Here is a 24,880-nt window from a genome sequence, read left to right on the forward strand (position 1 = left end):
GTGTTTTTGGATGAGCTTAGCATTTAAATGGCTACACTCCCTAATGTGGGTGTGCCTCATCCAATCACTTGAAGGCCTGAAATAGAACAAAATGACTGACCCTCTACAGGGTAAGAGAGATTTCCTCCAGCCTATCTTTGCACTGGGACAATCAGTCCTTTCCTGCTCTCAGACTCAATTGAAGTATCGGCTCCTCCTGGGTCTCAAGGCTGCTAGCCTTCAGACTGGAACTATACCATCAGCTCTCTAGTTTGCTGACTCACCCTGCAGATTTTGGGACTTATCAGCTTCCATCACTGCATGAGCCAATTTCTTGTAATAAATCTCATTCTCTCTATCTGTATACATCCCATTGGTTCTGTTTCTCTGGAGAATCCTGATTAATACCCTGGGAAACACCAAACATAAGATTTCTCTTCTATGATAGCATTTAAACATTCAGAAATGGCTATTATGCCTCCCTAAAATTTTCTTCCCAAATATCTTGGTCTCCTCCTCTGAAGGAAATTATCTTAATATGGCATTAAGAACTGGGCACCATTCTCCACGTGTGACTTTACAAGAGCGGGCTTTTGTAGAACTGCTCCTGCCTCATGTCTGGACACTATACTTAATGTTATTTCCAGGTGTTAATGTAACATATTATATAATGAAAACTTAGCCTTTCAACTCTGTAAACCTCACGTTTTCTCAGGGAATTTTCCACAGTTAAGTTAGGTCATTTTATTAGACACGTTTTTCTTATCACTTGCTATTTTTGTGGACAAGGAAAAAAATTATTTTGGAAATAAACATGACTATGGCTTGACATTCTGTGTAGATGTTGCTACTACCAAGACATTGAAATCAATACAATGACAATATTCTGAGACTAAGAGATGGATTGAATAGATGCTTCATTAAACTGAATACATTAAGACAATGCCCAAGTTAAAAGTTTCCAAGCCATTTTTAAAAATAAGAAACAAGTATAAAAATAACCAGGTATCACTAAATGTTACCTTTGTTTGATAAATTGGTTGTGGCTCAGGTGGGAGGGATGTAGACAGTTCATGACTGAAGTGAAGCAAAAAGACCATAGTGGTTTATCATGTTTACCAGCCTTTGAAAATTCCTAAAATAATTAAAATGTTAGGTTTTCCCCTATCTGGCTCTTGGTTGAACATTTACAATCTTAAATTTTTGAGATGGTCTTAAAGCATGAATATAAAATTGTATAAATGAAAGAATATTTTACTGCAAGTCAAAAAATACCTTCCTTAAATCTTATCTGAAAAAAATTAAGACTAGACTTATCTTTCAAAATTCAAAAGACTCAAAAAGTTTGGAGCCAAGAAATTTAGCATACACTCACTTCACAGATATTTAATGTCAGGTACTAGGCTGGGTTTTAATTATTGTGTTGTGAACAAAACAATGATCCTTTCCTTCATGGAGTTTCTAATCCAGAGAGGGAAGAAACAATAAACACAGAAGCAAACAAACACTACTAAGTGCTATATGGGAAAGTAACAGAATTTTGAAAGAGAATACCGGGTGTTCACTAATTAAGGTTGGATTCTCAGGAAAGCCTTTTGTTGGAGGTGGCATCTTAAATGAGAACTGAAAGATGAGGAAAATCCAAAAGAACCATCATGGGGAAAAACATTTTAACCAGAAGGAACAAGATGGTGAAGATAATGAGATAAAAGAAAGATCAGTCTGCAAGAAACAAAGAACCTGTGGTGCTGGAATTTAGTGCAGTAAGCAAGGGAAAGATGGTTTCAGATGAAAATGGAGATATTGAGGAAGGGTCAGTCACTCAGAAGCTTGTAAGTCAAATTAGGAAGTGTGGAGAATTTTCCTGGTGCAATGAGAGTCTTTGAGTATTTTAAAGCACAGAATAATATGATCCAATTGACATCTTGCAAAGACGACTCTGGCTACTGGGTAGAAAATAAGTTGGAGGGAGTCAAGGGTAAAAATAAGAGGACCAATAGCAAGACTGCTACAAAGATTCAGGCAAGAAGTCATGGTGGTTTAGAGAAGATTGGTGGGAGTGGGCTGGAGAGAAATGAAAGGCTTTGATAAATATCTGGCAAGTAGAATGGATGGTACTTGACAATAGATTGGATGGGAGGAGGGTGAGGGAGAGGAAGCTGTCAACAGTTAATCCTAGGATTCTGGCTGGATAGTGAGATTAAGGAAGCTGGAAAGGAAACTCACTTGTGAGGGAAAAATTGATAATAAGTTTTGAGAAAATTAAGTTTAAGATGCTTTTGAAACATCAAAGTAGATATGCCAAGAAAAGTGCGATGTACATCAATCTGGAGCTTAAAAGAGATCTGAGCTGGAGCTATACATTTGGAGATCATTGGAATAAAGATGTTATGTAAAGAGAGATCCTTTGTGACCTTTCTGAGAACAGTGTCAGTGGACTTGGGAGATGGGTAGGCAGGGTCCAGATTACAGTGGGTTGAGGGGAAGTTGAGGCCACAGACAAGAGATATATACCATTATTTCAAGTAGTTTTGAGAAAAAGGAAGTAGAGAGATTAGGAAAAGCTGAAGGAGAGGTGGGAGGGTAGAGTAGAGGTGTTTTGTGACGAGGGAAGTTTTCAGCTTGTTTTTAGACTGTGAAAAAAGAGGTAGCAGAGCGGGTGAGACTGAGGATGTGAAAGATCAGGGCTGGAGGTGTGTGTGAATTTGAGAAAATCAATTACCAGAGGAGGAAGAAAGGGGTCAGGGTCAGCTTATAAAAGGAAGAGGAGCATCCCTTCCTCTTAAATACAGGGGGCTAACTTAGAATGGTGAGGCTATAAGGGCATTTAGAAGAAGATGGGTGAGACTGCTGAGAGATTTCAGAACCGAAATGGATTCTATTTTTTTGGGGGGGGGGGTGGGGGAGGTACTGAGAGGTGGCATTATCTGCTGACAGTGAGGGTAAGATTAGGGTTGAGATTTTCTTCAATAGTTGCTGCAGAAAATATATAGGAAGAGGCATTAGACTCATTCATGATTGTTGTCCCAAAGCCTTTCTATATTTCCATGAGGCTTGTGGCTATCAAACCTTTATGTGATAGCTTTATTGATTTCAAATTCCAAATCCTCTTAATACTAAATTCCTTGATTGATTTTCTTCCATGTGCCATTAACTCATTTTATAGCATCCCAGGGCTATGAAGCTATTAATGTGCTCCAAGTTCAAGGAAATTTTCAATTTAACAAGGCTTTATGGCCTTCCTCATTTTACTAGAGTAGATGACGTTAAAGAAAGGCAAAACATCTTTTATTTGTCTCAAAGGACCTGACCGAGGAAAACTTTTCCCCATCCTTGGGATTGTAATGGAAGAGAATACAAACTAGTAAATTTCGTAAGGTAGGTAAAGTTTCTACTATATTGGTTACAAAAGTATGATTGGTTCAATCTTATATTGGTGAAATGTCTACTTTATCATTCCTTTTCCCCAACTGACACTAGAACCACTCATTTGTAATCACTTTAAAGCTCAGTTATGGTCTTCATAAAATGACAGTTCAGGGAGATCTGTTTCAGCAAATAATGTAACACATGTTTTTTCTTGAAGAGTTAAAAAATAGATGGATAACAGATTCAGTATTTATTAACACTTAGCAGCATATTGATTATGTACTTAGGCAGGAATAAGCAAAGCTCATTTGGACTCCATATAATTGCCATATGTTACTTTGTCATTTGAAGTTATTATCCTTAAGATTTAAGATCTCTTTATATTGGTTTATCTATTGTTAAGAAGGGATACATCTTAAGGAAAGTATTAGAGCTAAGCAATGTTGTTATTTGAGGCTTAAATTTTTTTTTTTTTTTTTTTTTTTGGTAACGTCAATGGAATCAGGACTGTTTGGTTTCCTGCATCCACAGACTACCTTTTATCTACAGTTGCAATCATTTGACCCTTGCCCTAAGAGCTAAATTCTGCTTCAGCTTCTGGGATCGACTCTAACCTTCATCGGGGATAATTTTAGGAAATATAGACCAGTCTTTGGTTGATTCAGCATCCTCAATCTAGCTGGGAGTTGTTCTGGTTGGTGCTATGCTTCTAATCATTGACGTTCTGCTTCCTTGCTCAGCAGTTGATTACAGGATTCTATTATAGAGAATATATTACCTGGGCTTGAATCCTCACTTTACCAGTATCCTTGCCTTGTTGCCCTGGGTAAGTTATTTTACTTCTCTGAGACTCAGATACATTATCTCTTAAATGCTGTTAGAAAGACTTCTGTTACAGAGGTGTTTCATTAATGCCTAGCTTTTGTCTGGCAAATAGAAGGCAGTTCCCTGTTTTTTCTCTTTCCCCCCAAGTTCCTGTCTTCATACACTCTTCATTACACAAATTCTTGCAGGCCTGAGTTTCCGCTTTGCTTTAGGTAAACATCTTTAGGGACTAGAGTTCTGTGATCTACTGTTGGATCTCTTTATGATGGTCACTGTCTGCCTACAGTCCTATATATTAACTGATCTTAGGGTCCCAGTTACCATGCCTCATCCATCTGCCCAGATAACTGATTGCATCTTACTGAATTGCCTCAATGATTGTCATATGCCTGGGTCACTACTTATTGCCTGACACCATATCTTATGATGACTTTGGACTCTCTGATTGTTTTGGCACCCCTCATCCCTGCTCTGCAAAAGTTATGTTTAATTCTGCCTCATTTATAGTTTTGGTCATTGTATGATATGATAAATGGACCTAAAAGTCATCTATTTTCTAATATGAATAAAGAAAATTGCCTTCTTAAAGAAAAATGTAAACCTATAATAATAGAAAGACTCAATATGCATTATAAAATAAAATATGCATTTTGGGAGAAAATGTTGATAATTTTAGCACTTGTAATTTATGCACAGAATCAATTCAAGTACTCATCAAAATTCATTCTTCAAGTGAATGATGTAAACATAAGATCTTGGAATTTTGACAGGCTGTCATATCCTTCCGGCATAGGCAAAGGTAAAAAATCACAATCAATGGAAGAGAGGTCAAGGGTAAAAGATAACTTATATGAATGAGCATCCTTCTCTTTCCATGTCAGTTTCAAAAGCTAATGATTTACTTGCTTAGATAAAGTTCTGTCTTATTTATAAAATATTATTAACCAGTAATAAATGACTGGGTTTATATTTCATTCCTATAGTTTGAATTTGGTTGTCATTGGCATTTAAACCAAAAGTCACCATTAATACTTTCATATATTAATAACTTTCAGCCAACGTATTTATATAATACATTTTAAAATTAGAATATTAATTAAAGAATAGCTCATGAATGTTATTCATTCCAGGTTCTAGTGGTACTAGATTAATGTCTAGGTCTGAATCTATATATCTACATAAGCATCTTTATCTATTTCTTTGTCTGTATTCAGTAAAACTAGAAAATGAATGTAATTACTTAATAATCAGACAATGGGGAATACATTTATTGTTTAATAATATTAGAGGATCACCTGGAATTTTCCCATTTTTCTTTACCATTTTGATGTTTAGATCTGGAAAGCATTTTAAATGATCTAAGTAAGTATCTGTCTATTCTCACATTACATTAAGTGGCATTGCAATGCTCTAAATTACCTATTGCACTTTCTGTGCCCCTGAAAACCAGGAAATAGCCTTGGCCTGGGGCTTCCCTGGTGGCGCAGTGGTTGAGAGTCTGCCTGCCAATGTAGGGGACACGGGTTCGAGCCCTGGTCTGGGAGGATCCCACATGCCGTGGAGCAACTAGGCCCGTGAGCCACAACTACTGAACCTGCGCACCTGGAGCCTGTGCTCCGCAACAAGAGAGGCCGCGATAGTGAGAGGCCCGCGCACCGCGATGAAGAGTGGCCCCCGCTTGCCGCAACTGGAGAAAGCCCTCGCACAGGAACTAAGACCCAACACAGCCATAAATAAATAAATAAATAAAAATAAAATTAAAAAAAAATAGCCTTGGCCTGGTATTCACAATACATGGGATCAAATGTCTGCATATTGATGGTTGAGAAACAATGAAACCAAGATAATCAATCAGATTAAAACTTAGTGACTAAAATATTCTAACTGTTAAGAAAGCAATCAATGAAAAAACAGCTCAAGAGGACAAAGCTAAACCACAAGCCTCATGAATACCATTTATCTTCTTGTTCTTCCCATGAAGAAAGACAATTGCACACAAGACTTTACCACAGGGTTTTTCTAAAAGACAACAATTTACAGTCCTTCAGGCGGACAGACTATAGAGCCAAAAACAATCTCACAAAGTCTTTTCACATTGAAATATTTTTGCTCTCTTATTAACGCAGCTTGGGTATTGGAAGATCTTAGGAGAAATTCGATTCTGAGAAGGAGAAAGCATGAGTTTATAAATTGTCCAGCTAAAATAAGTGGACTTTCCTTAATGGTTCAAAAAGATAATTGCATTGAAATGAACCTTAAGCCTCCAATACAGAGGAAAATGTTACTGTGAACCCTTTGAAAAATTGGCAGGGTAGTGTAGCTAAAAATATCCCGGTATCAATTACTCAGTACAAGGTGGAATTTAATTGGGTCAAGCAAACATCTCTCTTTTTTGTTCCCCTGTCCAAGTAACTCACAACTTTCAATCTCCAGGGTGCAGTTTTGTTCATCCAGAGGGTATCTTCGTAGATCCATCATACACGCAGCTGTGGTTGTGATCCTGTCAGGGTGAAAGAGAGAAAAGACAACATCATAATGACGATGACTTTCAGTTCCAGGCTTCCCAGCCCTGAATCATGCCTACCAGTTGGCATCAAAATTTTGTGATTAAAAATTTTGAAAGCAGGCAGATTGAATTTGAGTCTTTCTTTGCTGCTCACTAGCAGTGAGAGGTTGAGCTAGTTAATTTATCTCCAGGAGTCTCAGTCCCCTTATCAATCAAAACACCAACTGCATCGAATGGCTGTGAGGATTAAAAGAGATAATACATGCGAAGCCCTGAGCCCAGTGCTTCATACTTAGTAAGTGCCCCACAAATGATGGCTATTATTATAGCTATTATTATCCCAGGCCCTTCCTTTATTTACTAGCCTCCTAGCAATGTCTTTGCCGGTATCTGCAACAAGTCTGGCTTTATGAGGAGGAGAACATCTATGTTATGTGTCAAAGCCCACCTTCCTCTCCTGCTACAACCTAATGATAAAACAACAAAAGCAACAGCAACAACAAAATTCGTCCTTCATGGCTTTTGATGCCTCACACTCCCCACTATTAGGGACATTTGTCAGATTCACCTCTGAGGCCCTGGTCTACCTATATTCAGTAGATAGCATATAACCAGTAAAGAAACATTATCCTAGGATCAGTGTTTATACCATATTTACCAACTCCAGTTTAGCTTATGTATCTATGCAAACCCAAGGATCCTGACTCTAGATATCCTACCTGGGTTTCCACTATCCCTCTGTTTTCTCATGCCTGGGCTGGTTTTCTGGACTGTGGTGTCTGAGAGTAACTTAAATTCATATGGCTTGTCCACTCATACAAACATTTGATATCACGCTGGAATTGACAAAATACTTTTCTTAAAAAAACTATTTACATGGTCCCTTTTCACAAAGTAATGTATAATCAAAATTTAAAAAAATCAGAATTCAAATTTAATAATAAGCTTCCTTTCTACCTTAAGCCCCAGGAGCTACAGCATTGGAAAATTTCCATACATACTCTGAATGCAAATAGAAGCCCAGCTATATCTCCTTACGGGGAAACTTCTTAAGAAGACTACCGCATACCCTGTTCTGAACCTAGCTTGTTTTCATTGACAGTGCATCTTGGATTTGGTTCTATGTTAGTAAATAATAAGCTATTTGTAAAAAAATTTACTACAGTGTATTGAGTTGTATGGAAATGCCATAATTTATTTGCGTAATCACCCTGTATGGGGCATTTATGTTGTATCATATCTTTTACTTTTAGAAATAAAGATGCTGTGAATATACTGGTACACTCTACTATATCTGACTATGTTGACTGGCTATTTCTAGAAAGGGAATTGTTTTTTTTTTTTTTTTTAGTTGTTTTGTTTGTTTTTTTATACTGCAGGTTCTTATTAGGCATCAGTTTTATACACATCCGTGTATACATGTCAATCCCAATCGCCCAATTCAGCACACCACCATCCCCACCTCATCGCAGTTTTCCCCCCTTGGTGTCCATATGTCCATTCTCTACATCTGTGTCTCAACTTCTGCCCTGCAAACTGGCTCATCTGTACCATTTTTCTAGGTTCCACATACATGCATTAATATACGATATTTGTTTTTCTCTTTCTGACTTACTTCACTCTGTATGACAGTCTCTAGATCCATCCACTTCTCAACAAATGACTCAATTTCGTTCCTTTTTATGGCTGAGTAATATTCCATTGTATATATGTACCACAACTTCTTTATCCATTCGTCTGTTGATGGGCATTTAGGTTGCTTCCATGACCTGGCTATTGTAAATAGTGCTGCAATGAACATTCGGGTGCACGTGTCTTTTTGAATTACGGTTTTCTCTGGGTATATGCCCAGTAGTGGGATTGCTGGGTCATATGGTAATTCTATTTTTAGTTTTTTAAGGAACCTCCATATTGTTCTCCATAGTGGCTGTATCAATTTACATTCCCACCAACAGTGCAAGAGGGTTCCCTTTTCTCCACACCCTCTCCAGCATTTGTTGTTTGTAGATTTTCTGATGATGCCCATTCTAACAGGAGTGAGGTGATACCTCATTGTAGTTTTGATTTGCATTTCTCTAATAATTAGTGATGTTGAGCATCTTTTCATGTGCTTCGTGGCCGTCTGTATGTCTTCTTTGGAGAAACGTCTATTTAGGTCTTCTGCCCATTTTTGGATTGGGGTGTTTGTTTCTTTGATATTGAGCTGAATGAGCTGTTTATATATTTTGGAGATTAATCCTTTGTCCGTTGATTCATTTGCAAATATTTTCTCCCATTCTGAGGGTTGTCTTTTCGTCTTGTTTATGGTTTCCTTTGCTGTGCAAAAGCTTTGAAGTTTCATTAGGTCCCATTTGTTTATTTTTGTTTTTATTTCCATTACTCTAGGAGGTGGATCGAAAAAGATCTTGCTGTGATTTATGTCAAAGAGTGTTCTTCCTATGTTTTCCTCTAAGAGTTTTATAGTGGCCAGCCTTATATTTAGGTCTCTAATCCATTTTGAGTTTATTTTTGTGTATGGTGTTAGGGAGTATTCTAATTTCATTCTTTTACATGTAGCTGTCCAGTTTTCCCAGCACCACTTATTGAAGAGACTGTCTTTTCTCCATTGTATATCTTTGCCTCCTTTGTCATAGAATAGTTGACCATAGGTGCGTGGGTTAATCTCTGGGCTTTCTATCTTGTTCCATTGATCTATGTTTCTGTTTTTGTGCCAGTACCATATTGTCTTGATTACTGTAGCTTTGTAGTATAGTCTGAAGTCAGGGAGTCTGATTCCTCCAGCTCCATTTTTTTGCCTCAAGACTGCTTTGGCTATTCGGGGTCTTTTGTGTCTCCATACAAATTTTAAGATGATTTGTTCTAGCTCCGTAAAAAATGCCATTGGTAATTTGATAGGGATTGCATTGAATCTGTAGATTGCTTTGGGTAGTATACTCATTTTCACAATGTTGATTCTTCCAATCCAAGAACATGGTATATCTCTCCATCTGTTGGTATCATCTTTAATTTCTTTCATCAGTGTCTTATAGTTTTCTGCATACAGGTCTTTTATCTCCCTAGGTAGGTTTATTCCTAGGTATTTTATTCTTTTTGTTCCAATGGTAAATGGGAGTGTTTCCATAATTTCTCTTTCAGATTTTTCATCATTAGTGTATAGGAATGCAAGAGATTTCTGTGCATTAATTTTGTAACCTGCAACTTTACCATATTCATTAATTAGCTCTAGCAGTTTTCTGGTGGCAGTTTTAGGATTCTCTATGTATAGTATCATGTCATCCGCAAACAGTGACAGTTTTACTTCTTCTTTTCCAATTTGTATTCCTTTTATTTCTTTTTCTTCTCTGATTACCGTGGCTAGGACTTCCAGAACTATGTTGAATAATAGTGGTGAGAGTGGACATCCTTGTCTCGTTCCTGATCTTAGAGGAAATGCTTTCAGTTTTTCACCATTGAGAATGATGTTTGCTGTGGGTTTGTCATATATGGCCTTTATTATGTTGAGGTACGTTCCCTCTATGCCCACTTTCTGGAGAGTTTTTATCAGAAATGGGTGTTGAATTTTGTCAAAAGCTTTTTCTGCATCTACTGAGATGATCATATGGTTTTTATTCTTCAATTTGTTGATATGGTGTATCACATTGATTGATTTGCGTATATTGAAGAATCCTTGCATCCCTGGGATAAATCCCACTTGATCGTGGTGTATGATCCTTTTAATGTGTTGTTGGATTCTGTTTGCTAGTATTTTGTTGAGGATTTTTGCATCTATATTCATCAGTGATATTGGTCTGTAATTTTCTTTTTTTGTAGTGTCTTTGTCTGGTTTTGGTATCAGGGTGATGGTGGCCTCATAGAATGAGTTTGGGAGAGTTCCTTCCTCTGCAATTTTTTGGAAGAGTTTGAGAAGGATGGGTGTTAGCTCTTCTCTAAATGTTTGATAGAATTCACCTGTGAAGCCATCTGGTCCTGGACTTTTGTTTGTTGGAAGATTTTTAATCACAGTTTCAATTTCATTACTTGTGATTGGTCTGTTGATATTTTCTGTTTCTTCCTGATTCAGTCTTGGAAGGTTATACCTTTCTAAGAATTTGTCCATTTCTTCCAGGTTGTCCATTTTATTGGCATAAAGTTGCTTGTAGTAGTCTCTTAGGATGTTTTGTATTTCTGCGGTGTCTGTTGTAACTTCTCCTTTTTCATTTCTGATTTTATTGATTTGAGTCCTCTCCCTGTTTTTCTTGATGAGTCTGGCTAATGGCTTATCAATTTTGTTTATCTTCTCAAAGAACCAGCTTTTAGTTTTATTGATCTTTGCTATTGTTTTCTTTGTTTCTATTTCATTTATTTCTGCTCTGATCTTTATGATTTCTTTCCTTCTGCTAACTTTGGGTTTTGTTTGTTCTTCTTTCTCTAGTTTCTTCAGGTGTAATGTTAGATTGTTTACTTGAGATTTTTCTTGTTTCTTTAGGTAGGCTTGTATAGCTATAAACTTCCCTCTTAGAACCGCTTTTGCTGCATCCCATAGGTTTTGGGTCGTCGTGTTTTCATTGTCATTTGTCTCTAGGTATTTTTTAATTTCCTGTTTGATTTCTTCAGTGATCTCTTGGTTATTTAGTAACGTATTGTTTAGCCTCCATGTGTTTGTCTTTTTTACGTTTTTTTCCCTGTAATTCATTTCTAATCTCATAGCGTTGTGGTCAGAAAAGATGCTTGATATGATTTCAATTTTCTTAAATTTACTGAGGCTTGATTTGTGACCCAAGATGTGATCTATCCTGGAGAATGTTCCGTGTGCACTTGAGAAGAACGTGTAATCTGCCGTTTTTGGATGGAATGTCCTATATATATCAATTAAATCTATCTGGTCTATTGTGTCATTTAAAGCTTCTGTTTCCTTATTTATTTTCATTTTGGATGATCTGTCCATTGGTGTAAGTGAGGTGTTAAAGTCCCCCACTATTATTGTGTTACTGTCGATCTCCTCTTTTATAGCTGTTAGCAGTTGCCTTATGTATTGAGGTGCTCCTATGTTGGGTGCATATATATTTATAATTGTTATATCTTCTTCTTGGATTGATCCCTGGATCATTATGTAGTGTCCTTCCTTGTCTCTTGTAACATTCTTTATTTTAAAGTTTATTTTATCTGATATGAGTATAGCTACTCCAGCTTTCTTTTGATTTCCATTTGCATGGAATATCTTTTTCCATCCCCTCACTTTCAGTCTGACTGTGTCCCTAGGTCTGAAGTGGGTCTCTTGTAGACAGCATATATATGGGTCTTGTTTTTGTATCCATTCAGCCAGTCTATGTCTTTTGGTTGGGGCATTTAATCCATTCACATTTAAGGTAATTATCGATATGTATGTTCCTATGACCATTTTCTTAATTGTTTTGGGTTTGTTTTTGTAGGTCCTTTTCTTCTCTTGTGTTTCCCTCTTAGAGAAGTTCCTTCAGCATTTGTTGTAGAGCTGGTTTGGTGGTGCTGAATTCTCTTAGCTTTTGCTTGTCTGTAAAGCTTTTGATTTCTCCATCAAATCTAAATGAGATCCTTGCTGGGTAGAGTAATCTTGGTTGTAGGTTCTTCCCTTTCATCACTTGAAGTATATCGTGCCACTCCCTTCTGGCTTGCAGAGTTTCTGCTGAGAAATCAGCTGTTAACCTTATGGGAGTTCCCTTGTATGTTATTTGTCGTTTTTCCCTTGCTGCTTTCAGTAATTTTTCTTTGTCTTTAATTTTTGCCACTTTGATTACTATGTGTCTCGGCGTGTTTCTCCTTGGGTTTATTCTGTATGGGACTCTCTGCGCTTCCTGGACTTGGGTGGCTATTTCCTTTCCCATGTTAGGGAAGTTTTCGACTATAATCTCTTCAAATATTTTCTCTGGTCCTTTCTCTCTCTCTTCTCCTTCTGGGACCCCTATAATGCGAATGTTGTTGCGTTTAATGTTGTCCCAGAGGTCTCTTAGGCTGTCTTCATTTCTTTTTATTCTTTTTTCTTTAGTCTGTTCCGCAGCAGTGAATTCCACCATTCTGTCTTCCAGGTCACTTATCCGTTCTTCTGCCTCAGTTATTCTGCTATTGATTCCTTCTAGTGTAGTTTTCATTTCAGTTATTGTATTGGTCATCTCTGTTTGTTTGTTCTTTAATTCTTCTAGGTCTTTGTTAATCATTTCTTGCATCTTCTCAATCTTTGCCTCCATTCTTATTCCGAGGTCCTGGATCATCTTCACTATCATTATTCTGAATTCTTTTTCTGGAAGGTTGCCTATCTCCACTTCATTTAGTTGTTTTTCTGGGGTTTTTTCTTGTTCCTTCATCTGGTACATAGCCCTCTGCCTTTTCATCTTCTCTGTCTTTCTGTAACTGTGGTTTTTGGTCCACAGGCTGCAGGATTGTAGTTTTTCTTGCTTCTGTTGTCTGCCCTCTGGTGGTTGAGGCTATCTAAGAGGCTTGATGGGAGGCTCTGGTGGTGGGTAGAGCTGACTGTTGCTGTGGCGGTCAGAGCTCAGTGGAAAGGGAATTGTTGAAAGCAAAAAGGTATATGCATTTTAAATTTTGCCACATTGCTGTTCATAGAGGTTGAGCCAGTTTATGCCCTCATCAACACTGTATGTAAATTTGACAAAGTTCTTTTCATACCTTTGTTTTTTGAGGCTGTCAAGGCAAGTTATTGTTTTGGTCATTTGTGTTAACCTGACAGGCACCTTCTTCCTAAAAACATTACTAGGAATAACCCTAGACCTTCCCAATTTCTCTTTGGCTTTCTTTATGAAAGATAAAAGTGAAGATTCTCTTTGAAGCCTTTCTTAGACAGGATGTTGGTCAATTAATCAGATTGATTTGAACATTAGGCAAGAGCAAAAGGAATTTTAAAGTTTAATTAAAAATTTTTTAAAGTGTTTTACAAAAACTTTGAAGACTGGCTGTATTCCAGAATTTAGGACATAAAAGGATTTTACTAGATTACTTTTTGCTTCCTGCTCCCATAATCATATGACTTGATTAATTTTTTCATTTCGCAACATGTCATGAATATCTTTTGTTGTCTGAAAATACAATTCCACCACTTTCTTTTTATGGTCTGCAAAGTGTTTCAAACACCCTCAATAAGACAACACAATAAATATTTTAAAATTGCTTAAAAACATCATCTCTCTATTCTTTGTTTAATAGCTGCTTATGAATAAAAAATTGTGAAGATGTGAATATTCTCTAGGAATTACTGAATTGTGGCCATCCTTATGATCTTATGAAGTAACCAATTCTTTTCAACCAGGGATAGTTTTTACCAACAGGGGACATTTGACAATATCTGGAGACAGTTTTGATCGTCAGGCTGGCAGTGGAGGGTGGATACTGGGCATGTAGTGGGTGGAGGCCAGGGGTGCTGCTACACATCCTACAGTGCCCGGGACAGCGCCCAACAATTAAGAATTATCTGTTCCAAAATGTCAGTAGTGCTATGGTTGAAAAACACTGCTAAAATGGTGCTTTCAAACATTTTTCCTCTGAGGAAAATTATAATAAAATGAAATCTTATAGAGAACCTCAACATATAAAATACAAATGAAATAAGTGAAAGCCATATGTTGTTAATATAGATTTGCCATATAAGTTCAAATGTTGACATCCATTTTAATGAGCACACACATTTGAAAGCAGGAATTATGATGAGAATTATGGTCTTAAATCTCCCTCAGCACCAATTATTTTTGTGTTATATTTTATTTGTATGGTATTGAGAAAATCCTAACAAACAGGGAAACACTTGCTTCTAAAATCTTACATGACCAGGCATGGGCTACCCTGAATTAGAGGGGAATGTTACCGGTCTGCTTTGTAACTGCTGCTATTATCAATGGCACCTTTGCAGATGGTTCAGATACATTAATAGGTGGTTGGTCTCTAGTAGGTACTTAGCAGTGGATTAAAAGGAAGCTTTACCTGGTGTTGCATGCTCCGCATAAGCTAACCTGGCAGCACAAGTTAATATTATGATGGTCTTGAATGCATTAAAATGTGGCATAGGCTCTAGGTCCATCTACCTCGTCAGAAAGAGAAAAACAAATACCGTATGCTAACACATATATATGGAATCTAAAAAAAAAAAAAAATGTTTTGAAGAACCTAGGGGCAGGACAGGAATAAAGACACAGACATAGAGAATGGACTTGAGGACACGGGGAGGGGGAAGGGTAAGCTGGGATGAAGTGAAAGAATGGCATAGACATATATACACTACCAAATGTAAAATAGATAGCTAGTGGGAAGCAGCCACATAGCACAGGGAGATCAGCTCAGTGCTTTGTGACCACCTAGAGGGGTGGGATAGGGAGGGTGGGAGGAGATGCAAGAGGGAGGAGATATGCGGATATATGTATATGTATAGCTGATTCACATTGTTATACAGCAGAAACTAACATACCATTGTAAAGCAATTATACTCCAATAAAGATGTTAAAAAACAATGTGGCATAGGACACATTACAGTGTACATGCTTATGGTTTAAAAATAATTATAATATTTAAAAATAAAATTGAAATAAGATATGTGTGGAACTGTTAAAGAGCTTTTGGGATACTTGATAACATCATTTGAGCTCCACTGGTCAGCTTTCCTCATTTAATTGACATCATTTTTAGACACATGTCATCTGGTTAGTTAACCACATCATATGAAAAGCAGGACATGTTGAATCACTGATTCACACAGTATAAGGCTCCGGAGTTTTTACAAAGCAAATTGAAAAGTCAACAAAATATTGTCTGTAAAATGAATAATGTGTCTCAGGTGTTTGGGTACTACAGTTGTGAGTGGTAAAAAAACAGCTTTTGGAAAGCATAACTGAATTGACTGTTGCTATCTATCATGATTGATCTATTCAGCAATCAATAAATATGAGAAATTTAATTGATATCACCTTGGGAAACTGCACATCACACCAGAAGCTTGCCCATGACCTGATGATTTTTCAACAATGATCGCCTGTATGAGTTCACTTCTCCTGCCCCAAATCCCATTAAGATACCAAAGAGAGTTGAGTCATCACAACACAGAAAGAGAGGAAACTTGGAACTTGAGCTGCAGGAAGTGCCTGACTTTCTCTGTAGAGCACTGACCTTAGTGAAACAACTTCCTTCTTGGGATCTATCTTTTCCAAATTTTGAATTCTCAAGAGGATGTCATTGGCTCAACTTGGATTAGGTGCTAACACTCCCCAAATTATTTATTAAGGGCTGGAAGGAAAGCTACACACATACAAATATGGTCACCAGGGACCTGAAAGGGTCTCTTATCTAAGAAGAGAGGGATCATTGAGACTCACTCAGACAGGGACCCCTCTACAAGTAGGTACTCATAAATTCATGATGTGGCCCACAGAAATTTATGCAACAGAATGTCAGTCTCTGCTAATTTAAGAGTTTGGCATTTCTAGATTTTGTAATATGTATGAGTGAGTTGAGAATCCTGAGCTCTTTGTGAGAGAAATTACTAAGCCAGAATTCCCAGGTGCATCAAGAAAAAGAGAGATGTCCCCGGGCAGAGTGCTGTCCAGCTCTTGTCTTCTGGGTGTGAAGCAACAATGAACATCTCGAAGAATGACTGCTCCCTGTGTTCCATTTGTTTGCCTTGCCTAATGCAATTGCTCAGCAGTGGTTAGTCACCTCTACAACTAATTAACACAACTTCATGGAAATGCTCTCACATCGTGGCTAAAGCAGCCTGATATTCAAAATCTTCTATGGAGTCAAAGGTGCCCAAGATCACAAAACCGGATAGGTTGAGGGCTTCGAGACTGAAGCATTTTTTTGAATTTTGTTTTTAACTGTTCACACTCAAGTCATTCATTCTCAGTGTGTGAAAATATGATTATTGGCTGATAGCAAATGAAAGTATAATAGAGTAGAACCAGCGAAAGGCAAAAGTATTAACTGACTGTTTTTCTGAACTCAGACTTCCCAGAGGTACGGATTCATGACAGCGTAACAGTCATGTCTTCTTTCAAAGACATTTAGAATGACTTACATTATCAGCCAATTTATTGACATTTTGAAGGCTAGGTCAGAACACTGTAATAGGCTGTTAGTTAGAAACTATGGTCCCACGATACTTTGGAATGAACGGAAATCATGTTGCTGTAGTATTTATGTATTAAGGTGTATGCTGCAAGGTCACTGACCCTGAGTCACTGTAATCACAACTCATGTGTATTTGATGTCTAAGGGTAGCATGACTCTCATTGCTGATAAGACACATCCAGGAAGTCCTGGCCCTTAAGTAGCTTAAAACCTAGCTACAAACACACACACACATACACACACATGCATGCACACACACATGTGTGCACTTTTGCAAATAAGAATGGGGACTTGAATAAATTATGTACGTATGGTTGAGATTTTCCTATAATCTTCAATCTTATAGGGATGAGCTCTAATTTTAAATGTGATCTCTGTAGAGCATAGCTGTACAATTTAATAGAATCTATATAAAAGGAATATGAGAAAGGAGAGAGGAAAAAAGCCTGAAAATGCTATATGCTAATCACACTCCTAAGATTGGTGAGATTGATAGTGAGTAGCAGTATAAGATTGACATCAGTATCACTTTGTAAAGTTTGTTTGAAGAATGTCCCATGGCTTCCTTTGGCCTCTAGGCTGTACCCTTAATCCATGCTAGACTCATCCCCCAAAGAAACCAATGAAAGATGAAGGATGGGTTAGCCTAAGTCATGACCAATGAGTACATAGATTTTTTTCCTTAGCTAACACTTACTGAGTGGTGAAAAGAATATGTATTATCTTCATAGTTGGCACCAAATTTTATTTTAAGTAAGCTACTATGTTTAGGAAAATACCTTAGTATTGGAAGGTGAAATCTTGAGAGCATGAGACATGAATGATAAAGAAACAAAAGGAGATAAACTGCTGTGAGATTTAAGAGGAATTAGGTGTGGGGAAGCAAAATGATGGAGTAGCAAAACATTTTGAAGAGTGGTACTCAATTTTAAGATTTTTACATTGCTCTTATAATAAATTTTTCTTTATTTACCTAAACCATGTTCTCTCCCCAGCAGCCCCACCCCGGTAAATCCTTATGCAAATGTTTTATTTTTATTCTTGTAAAGTGGCTGAATTCCATATCTTGACAGCATTCATGGAACAGTAGTCTATAAGATAAACCAATTCAGCAAAACCTGAACTTCAAAGCTAGAGACGGCCAAATCATGAAGCCCTTTGGGAAGCCTCAGCAACCCTGGGGAAGGTGTTGGACTCCCACAAATAATGGGTTGTGTGTTTAAGCTACTCTTACCTAGATCTTAAGGGGCAGAGTGATCTTAGCTAATATTATGTTAGAATCCTATATGACGGGTACAGTGCTAAGCACCATATTTACTGTATTGGTTACCTATTGCTCTTGTAACAAGTTACCACAAATTGAGTGGCTTAAAGCAACACAAGTTTATTCTCTTACTGTCCTGGAGGTCTGAAATTCTAAAATCAAGGTTTCAGTAGGGCTGTGTTCCTTTTGGAGGCTCTACAGGAGAATCTATTTCCTTGCCTTTTCCAGCTTCTAGAGGCTGCTTTGCATTCCTCGGCTCATGTCCCCTTCCTCTATCTTTCTCCATCATTCCAATGTCTGCTTCTGTCCTCACGTCTCCTCACCCTCTGACCCTCCTGCCTTCCTTGTATAAGAAGCCTTGTGATTACACTGGGCCCACCCCAGATAATCCAGGATAATCTCATTTCAAAATCCTTACATTAATCCCATCTGCACAGTCCCTGTTGACACCTAAGGAAACATATTTACAGGTCCTGAGAATTAAGACGGTGGACATCTTTAGAGGGCCATTATTCTGACTACCATACATGCATTATTTGATTTATTATTTACAAAAGCTTTATTATGTTGATGCCATTTTTATGCCCATTTCAAAGATAAGGAAACTGACATCTGATGAGGCTAGAAAAAGTTTCCAAGTTTATATAGTCTGTAAATGAGGTTCAAATTCAGATATGCTAGACTCAGGAGCTAAGGTTTATTATCTTTCCAGTTATTATATTCAGGCCAGATAAATCTAAGCAGAGAACAACTGGTTCAGTAAAATTTCTCCCACAAGCAGTAAAACAGATTAAACAACTAAGAGTTGAACTTACTATAAGTTTTTGGTGTTCGTTTAGTTATCAATAATTTAGGACAACGTTTGTCAACTCAATAATGAGTATAGACATGATAGAGGACTTATTAGGAATCAGGTAATACTATAAGCATGGAGGTTACAACAGTTAAAAATATCCAACTGCACCTTCCTGCTGTCATAATTTTTGTTTTGTTTTGTTGTTTGTTTTTTAGTACTGTCAGGTAGCAGAAGATAGAAGATAGAGCCATTGTCTACTGGTTTAAAGAAATAACCAGGGAGGATATGCTTATCTCTCATTTGGGACTACTAGCTTTGCCATTTTTCTAGAAATACAAATATCTCACATTAGAGAAATGTTTACATTATCAAGAAAACATGACAATCACTCAGGAGGGAGAGAGTTCAGTCTTACACTTATTTGATTGGTGTGTCTGGTTGGTTTTTGGATGCCTTAACTTAAGTTTGTTGTATTCCATGAACAGAGGTATTCTGCAGGTGGATACAGGGTAGAACAGGCAAGAAGAAGAGGGTTATTATATGCACATACAAGTTCAATGCTTGGTACATAATAGTCTCTCAGTTAACTATAGCTATTATTATTTTTAAACTATATGCTTCTAAATACATACACACATGTAAGATTATTAATACAAGTGCATTGTAAGATTAATGCAGGGTCATAGTAAAACACCTGAAAAATACAGAAATTATAGATAGAATAAAAATGATCCATAATCTCATCACCACAATCTGATTATTAACTTCCTTTCTTCTAAGTATATTGTTTAATAAAGTTGAAATTACATTGTATTTAACCATTTCATTTGCTGCTTTTTGCTTGAACATTCCTCTGTTAGGTGACATCAGAGGGTACTCTTTGGTGATGCTTTAAAAAAAATCTACACTGAATAAATAGCATTCTTGTTGCTCCTCTTATATTTTTATTTTTTGATTCTACTTTCTTTTCTCCCTCTGTTTTGTACTCTTTGTGCTGAATGTTAATGACACTCTTCTCAGTGCAATCCCAAGCCGTCATTTTCAGGTAATTAGCTACATACCAAATGTTGTGTAAATGGGCTCATTTTTATTCATTTCTGTTGGAGGAGAGTGATTCATGAACCACTTTGTGAATATGAAAAGCTGTTCATAAATCAGAGCAGCCTGGGGCAGGGGAACAACAACCACAAAAAAGTACTCACAGGGCAATAGTAATTAATAGACCCTTGTCAAGGACCCAGTGTTAATCTCAGTTATGTTTATGTCTCGCTGAGTTCAAAATAGACTATTTTCCCCAAATTATATCACTATATTCATATATCTGTGGAGTATAAGAACATGTGTTAAATTTCTACCATGCTTAATGTTTCCTAGGAATAGTTAGCTGAGATATGTGTTAGGTGGCAGAAAAATCAAGACTACCCCTTCTAAATCAGAACATCTTTATTATCATCATCTTGATCATCAGCAATTTCTGTAGTAGACAAACTGTGAGGAATTAAAATAATAATAAGTCCGTAAACAAGCGAAATGGACTTAGAAATGATAGTAAAAGTCAAATTCAAAGAAAATGTTTACTTCTGATGGAATGCCGTGACTTGGTAAGTGCAGGATAGTTAAATAAGAACTCATAATTAGGAGACAAAGCAAAGATATGGATCTTCTTTCACAGCTATTCTTTTTTTTTTTTTTTTTGGCTTAGTTGCAGAACTGCTCTGTTGCATTGCCACATGGTGAGATCTCTCAGAATAAAGAGGTGACACATTTACTGAGGGGTAATCAGAGTAATCTTGAAATGGTATTCCTGAAGGAGTAAAATAAGATTCTAGAGTGATAGAGCATTAAAATACTGCATTGTCTTAGGACAATGGCTTTATGTAGGGAAACAAAACAAAGCAAAAAAACCCCCCAAACAAATACAAGTAAGGCAGTAGTATAAATTGTGCAAAATTTCCAGCTCCCCATGAGAATAAGAGCGGGGCTTGGGACATCATCCTTTTTCTTTTTAAACAAGTAACACATTAAAAAATATTCTGTAATTAGTGGGGAAATATTACTTCTAATATGACTACTAACAGCATTGTGGTATATTTATTTTCACACCCCCTTCCCCAATGGCTGTGGGACTTTTTGCATGCTGGTAACCATGTTTAGGGTTCTCTCTTCTTGCCTTTGAATCTTAATATATAATAATCAGGATTGCAAATCTTTCAGTGGGAAACAATATACTTTGTACTGCACATTTAAGTGGTTTTCAATTTTATTAGTTTAAATGAAAGCTAATAAACACTTACATGAATATATGGATTTTTCATGTTCTGGATTATTTCTTTTTTTATAACATCTTTATTGAAGTATGATTGCTTTACAATGTTGTGTTAGCTTCTGCTGTATAACAAAGTGGATCAGCTATATGCATACATATATCCCCATATCCCCTCCCTCTTGCATCTCCCTCCCACCCTCCCTATCACACCCCTTTAGGTGGTCACACAGCCTGGAGCTGATTTACCTATGCTATGCGGCTGCTTCCCACTAGCTATGTATTTTACAATTGGTAGTGTATATATGTCAGTGCTACCCTCTCACTTCGTCCCAGCTTACCCCTCCTCCTCCCTGTGTCCGCAAGTCCATTCTCCATGTCTGCGTCTTTATTCCTGCCCTGCCCCTAGGTTTTCAGAACCATTTTTTTTTGTTTTTTAGATTCCACATATACATGTTAGCATACGGTACTTGTTTTACTCTTTCTGACTTACTTCACTCTGTATGACAGACTCTAGGTCCATCCACCTCACTACAAATAACTCAATTTCTTCTCTTTTTATGGCTGAGTAATATTCCATTGTACATATGTGCCACATCTTCTTTATCTATTCATCTGTCGATCGACACTTAGGTTGCTTCCATGTCCTGGCTATTGTAAATAGTGCTGCAATGAACATTGTGGTACATGACTCTTTTTGAATTATGGTTTTCTCAGGGTATATGCCCAGTAGTGGGATTGCTGGGTCATATGGCAGTTCTATTTTTAGTTTTTTAAGGAACCTCCATACTGTTCTCCATAGTGACAGTATCAATTTACATTCCCACCAACAGTGTAGGAGGGTTCCTTTTTCTCCACACCCTCTCTAGCATTTACTGTTTGTAGACTTTTTGATGATGACCATTCTGACTGGTGTGAGGTGATACCTCATTGTAGTTTTGATTTGCATTTCTCTAATGATTAGTGATATTGAGCATCCTTTCCTGTGTTTGTTGGGAATCTGTATATCTTCTTTGGAGAAATGTCTATTTAGGTCTTCTGCCCATTTTTGGATTGGGTTGTTTGTTTTTTTGATATTGAACTGCATGAGCTGCTTGTATATTTTAGAGATTAATCCTTTCTCAGTTGCTTCATTTGCAAATATTTTCTCCTGCTCTGAGGGTTGTCTTTTTGTCTTGTATATGGTTTCTTTCACTGTGCAAAAGCTTTTATGTTTCATTAAGTCCATTTTTGTTTATTTTTGTTTTTATTTCCATTTCTCTAGGAGGTGGGTCAAAAGGATCTTGCTGTGATTTATGTCATAGAGTGTTCTGCCTATGTTTTCCTCTAGGAGTTTTATAGTATCTGGTCTTACATTTAGGTCTTTAATCTATTTTGAGTTTATTTTTGTGTATGGTGTTAGGGAGTGTTCTAATTTCATTCTTTTACATATAGCTGTCCAGCTTTCCCAGCACCACTTATTGAAGAGGCTGTCTTTTCTCCACTGAATATTCTTGCCTCCTTCATCAAAGACAAGGTGACCATATGTGTGTGGGTTTATCTCTGGGCTTTCTATCCTGTTCCATTGATCTACATTTCTGTTTTTGTGCCAGTATCATACTGTCTTGGTTACTGTTGCTTTGTAGTATAGTCTGTAGTCAGGGAGCCTGATTCTTCCAGCTCTGTTTTTCTTTCTCAGGATTGCTTTGGTTATTTGGGGTCTTCTGTGTTTCCATACAAATTATGAAATTTGGGGTCTTTTTTCTCCCATTTCTTCTGAGCCATGTGGCTGACAGGGTCTTGGTGCTCTGACTGGGTGTCAGGTATGAGCCTCTGAGGTGGGAGAGCCAAGTTCAGGACATTGGTCCAACAGAGACCTCCTGGCCCCTCGTAATATAAATCAGTAAGAGATCTCCCAGAGATCTCCCTCTCAATGCTAAGACCCAGCTCCACTCAATGACCAGCAAGTTCCAGTGCTGGACACCCCATGCTAAACAACTAGCAAGACAGGAACACAACCCCACCCATTAACAGAGAGGCTGCCTAAAATCATAATAAGTTCACAGACACCCCAAAACACACCACCAGACATGGTCCCCACAAGAAAGACAAGATCCAGACTCATCCATCAGAACACAGGCACCAGTCCCCCCCACCAGGAAGCCTACACAACCCACTGAACAAATCTTACCCACTGGGGGCAGACACAAAAACCACGGGAACTATGAATCTGCAACCAGTGAAAAAGGAGACCCCAAACACAGTAAGTTAAGCAAAATGAGAAGACAGAGAAATACACAGCAGATGAAGGAGCAAGGTAAAAACCCACCAGACCAAACAACTGAAGAGGAAATAGGCAGTCTACTTGAAAAAGAATTCAGAGTAATGATAGGAAAGATGATCCAAAATTTGGGAAATAGAATGGAGAAAATACAAGAAACGTTTAACAAGGACCCAGAAGAACTAAAGAGCAAAGAAACAATGATGAAAAACACAAAAAATGAAATTAAAAATAGTCTAGAAGGAATCAACAGTAAAATAACTGTGGTAGAAGAACGGATAAGTGACCTGGAAGATAAAATAGTGTAAATAACTACCACAGAGCAGAATAAAGAAAAAAGAATGAGAAGAATTGAGGACAGTCTAAAAAAAGAATGAAAGGAATTGAGGAAAGTCTCAGAGACTTCTGGGACAACATTAAATGCACCAACATTCGAATTATAGGGGTCCCAGAAGAAGAAGAGAAAAAGAAAGGGACTGGGAAAATATCTGAAGAGATGATAGTTGAAAACTTCCCTAATATGGGAAAGGAAATAGTCAATCAAGTCCAGGAAGCTCAGAGAGTCCCACAGAGGATAAATCCGAGGAGAAACACGCCAAGACACATATTAATCAAATGACAAAAAATTAAACACAAAGAAAAAATATTAAAAGCAGCAAGGGAAAAGCAACAAATAAAATACAACAGAATCCCCATAAGGTTAACAGCTGATCTTTCAGCAGAAACTGTGCAAGCCAGAAGGGTGTGGCAGGACGTATTTCAAGTGATGAAAGGGAAAAACCTTCAACCAATATTACTCTACCCAGCAAGGATCTCATTCAGATTTGACGGAGAAATTAAAAGCTTTACAGACAAGCAAAAGCTAAGAGAATTCAGCACCACCAAACCAGCTTTACAACAAATGCTAAAGAAACTTCTCTAGGCAGGAAACACAGGAGAAGGAAAAGACCTACAAAAACAAACCCAAAACAATTAAGAAAATGGTAATAGGAACATACATATCGATAATTACCTTAAATGTAAATGGATTAAATGCTTCAACCAAAAGACATAGACCGGCTGAATGGATACAAAAACAAAACCCATATATAGCCTGTCTACAGGAGACCCACTCTAGACCTAGGGACGCAAACAGACTGAAAGTGAGGGGATGGAAAAAGATATTCCATGCAAATGGAAATCAAAAGATAGTTGGAGTAGCCATTCTCGCATCAGACAAAAGAGACTTTACAATAAAGACTATTACAAGAGACAAAGAAGGACACTACATAATGATCAAGGGATCAATCCAAGAAGATACAACAATGGTAAATGGTTATACACCCAACATAGGAGCACCTCAATACATAAGGCAAATGCTAACAGCCATAAAAGGGGAAATCAACAGTAACACAGTAATAGTAGGGGACTTTAACACCCCACTTTCACCAATGGACAGATCATCCAAAATGAAAATAAATAAGAAACACAAGCTTTAAATGACACATTAGACAAGATAGACTTAATTGATATTTATTGGACATTCCATCCAAAAACAACAG

The 24,880-nt window shown here is 37.3% G+C and overlaps 1 protein-coding gene across 3 annotated transcripts in view; it reads right to left on the reverse strand.

Annotated features, from left to right (window-relative positions):
• Positions 1-24,880, reverse strand: part of GABRB1 (gamma-aminobutyric acid type A receptor subunit beta1) — a 406,197-nt gene that overhangs the window by 88,310 nt on the left and 293,007 nt on the right. For all 3 annotated transcript variants that reach the window (XM_028166073.2, XM_007180747.3, XM_057546217.1), the window contains exon 5: positions 6,591-6,673. In XM_028166073.2, the coding sequence (XP_028021874.2) occupies positions 6,591-6,673 (83 nt within the window). The remainder of the gene's footprint in view (positions 1-6,590; positions 6,674-24,880) is intronic.

The sequence above is a fragment of the Balaenoptera acutorostrata genome, chromosome 5, assembly GCF_949987535.1.
Source record: "Balaenoptera acutorostrata chromosome 5, mBalAcu1.1, whole genome shotgun sequence".
NCBI lineage: Eukaryota > Metazoa > Chordata > Mammalia > Artiodactyla > Balaenopteridae > Balaenoptera > Balaenoptera acutorostrata.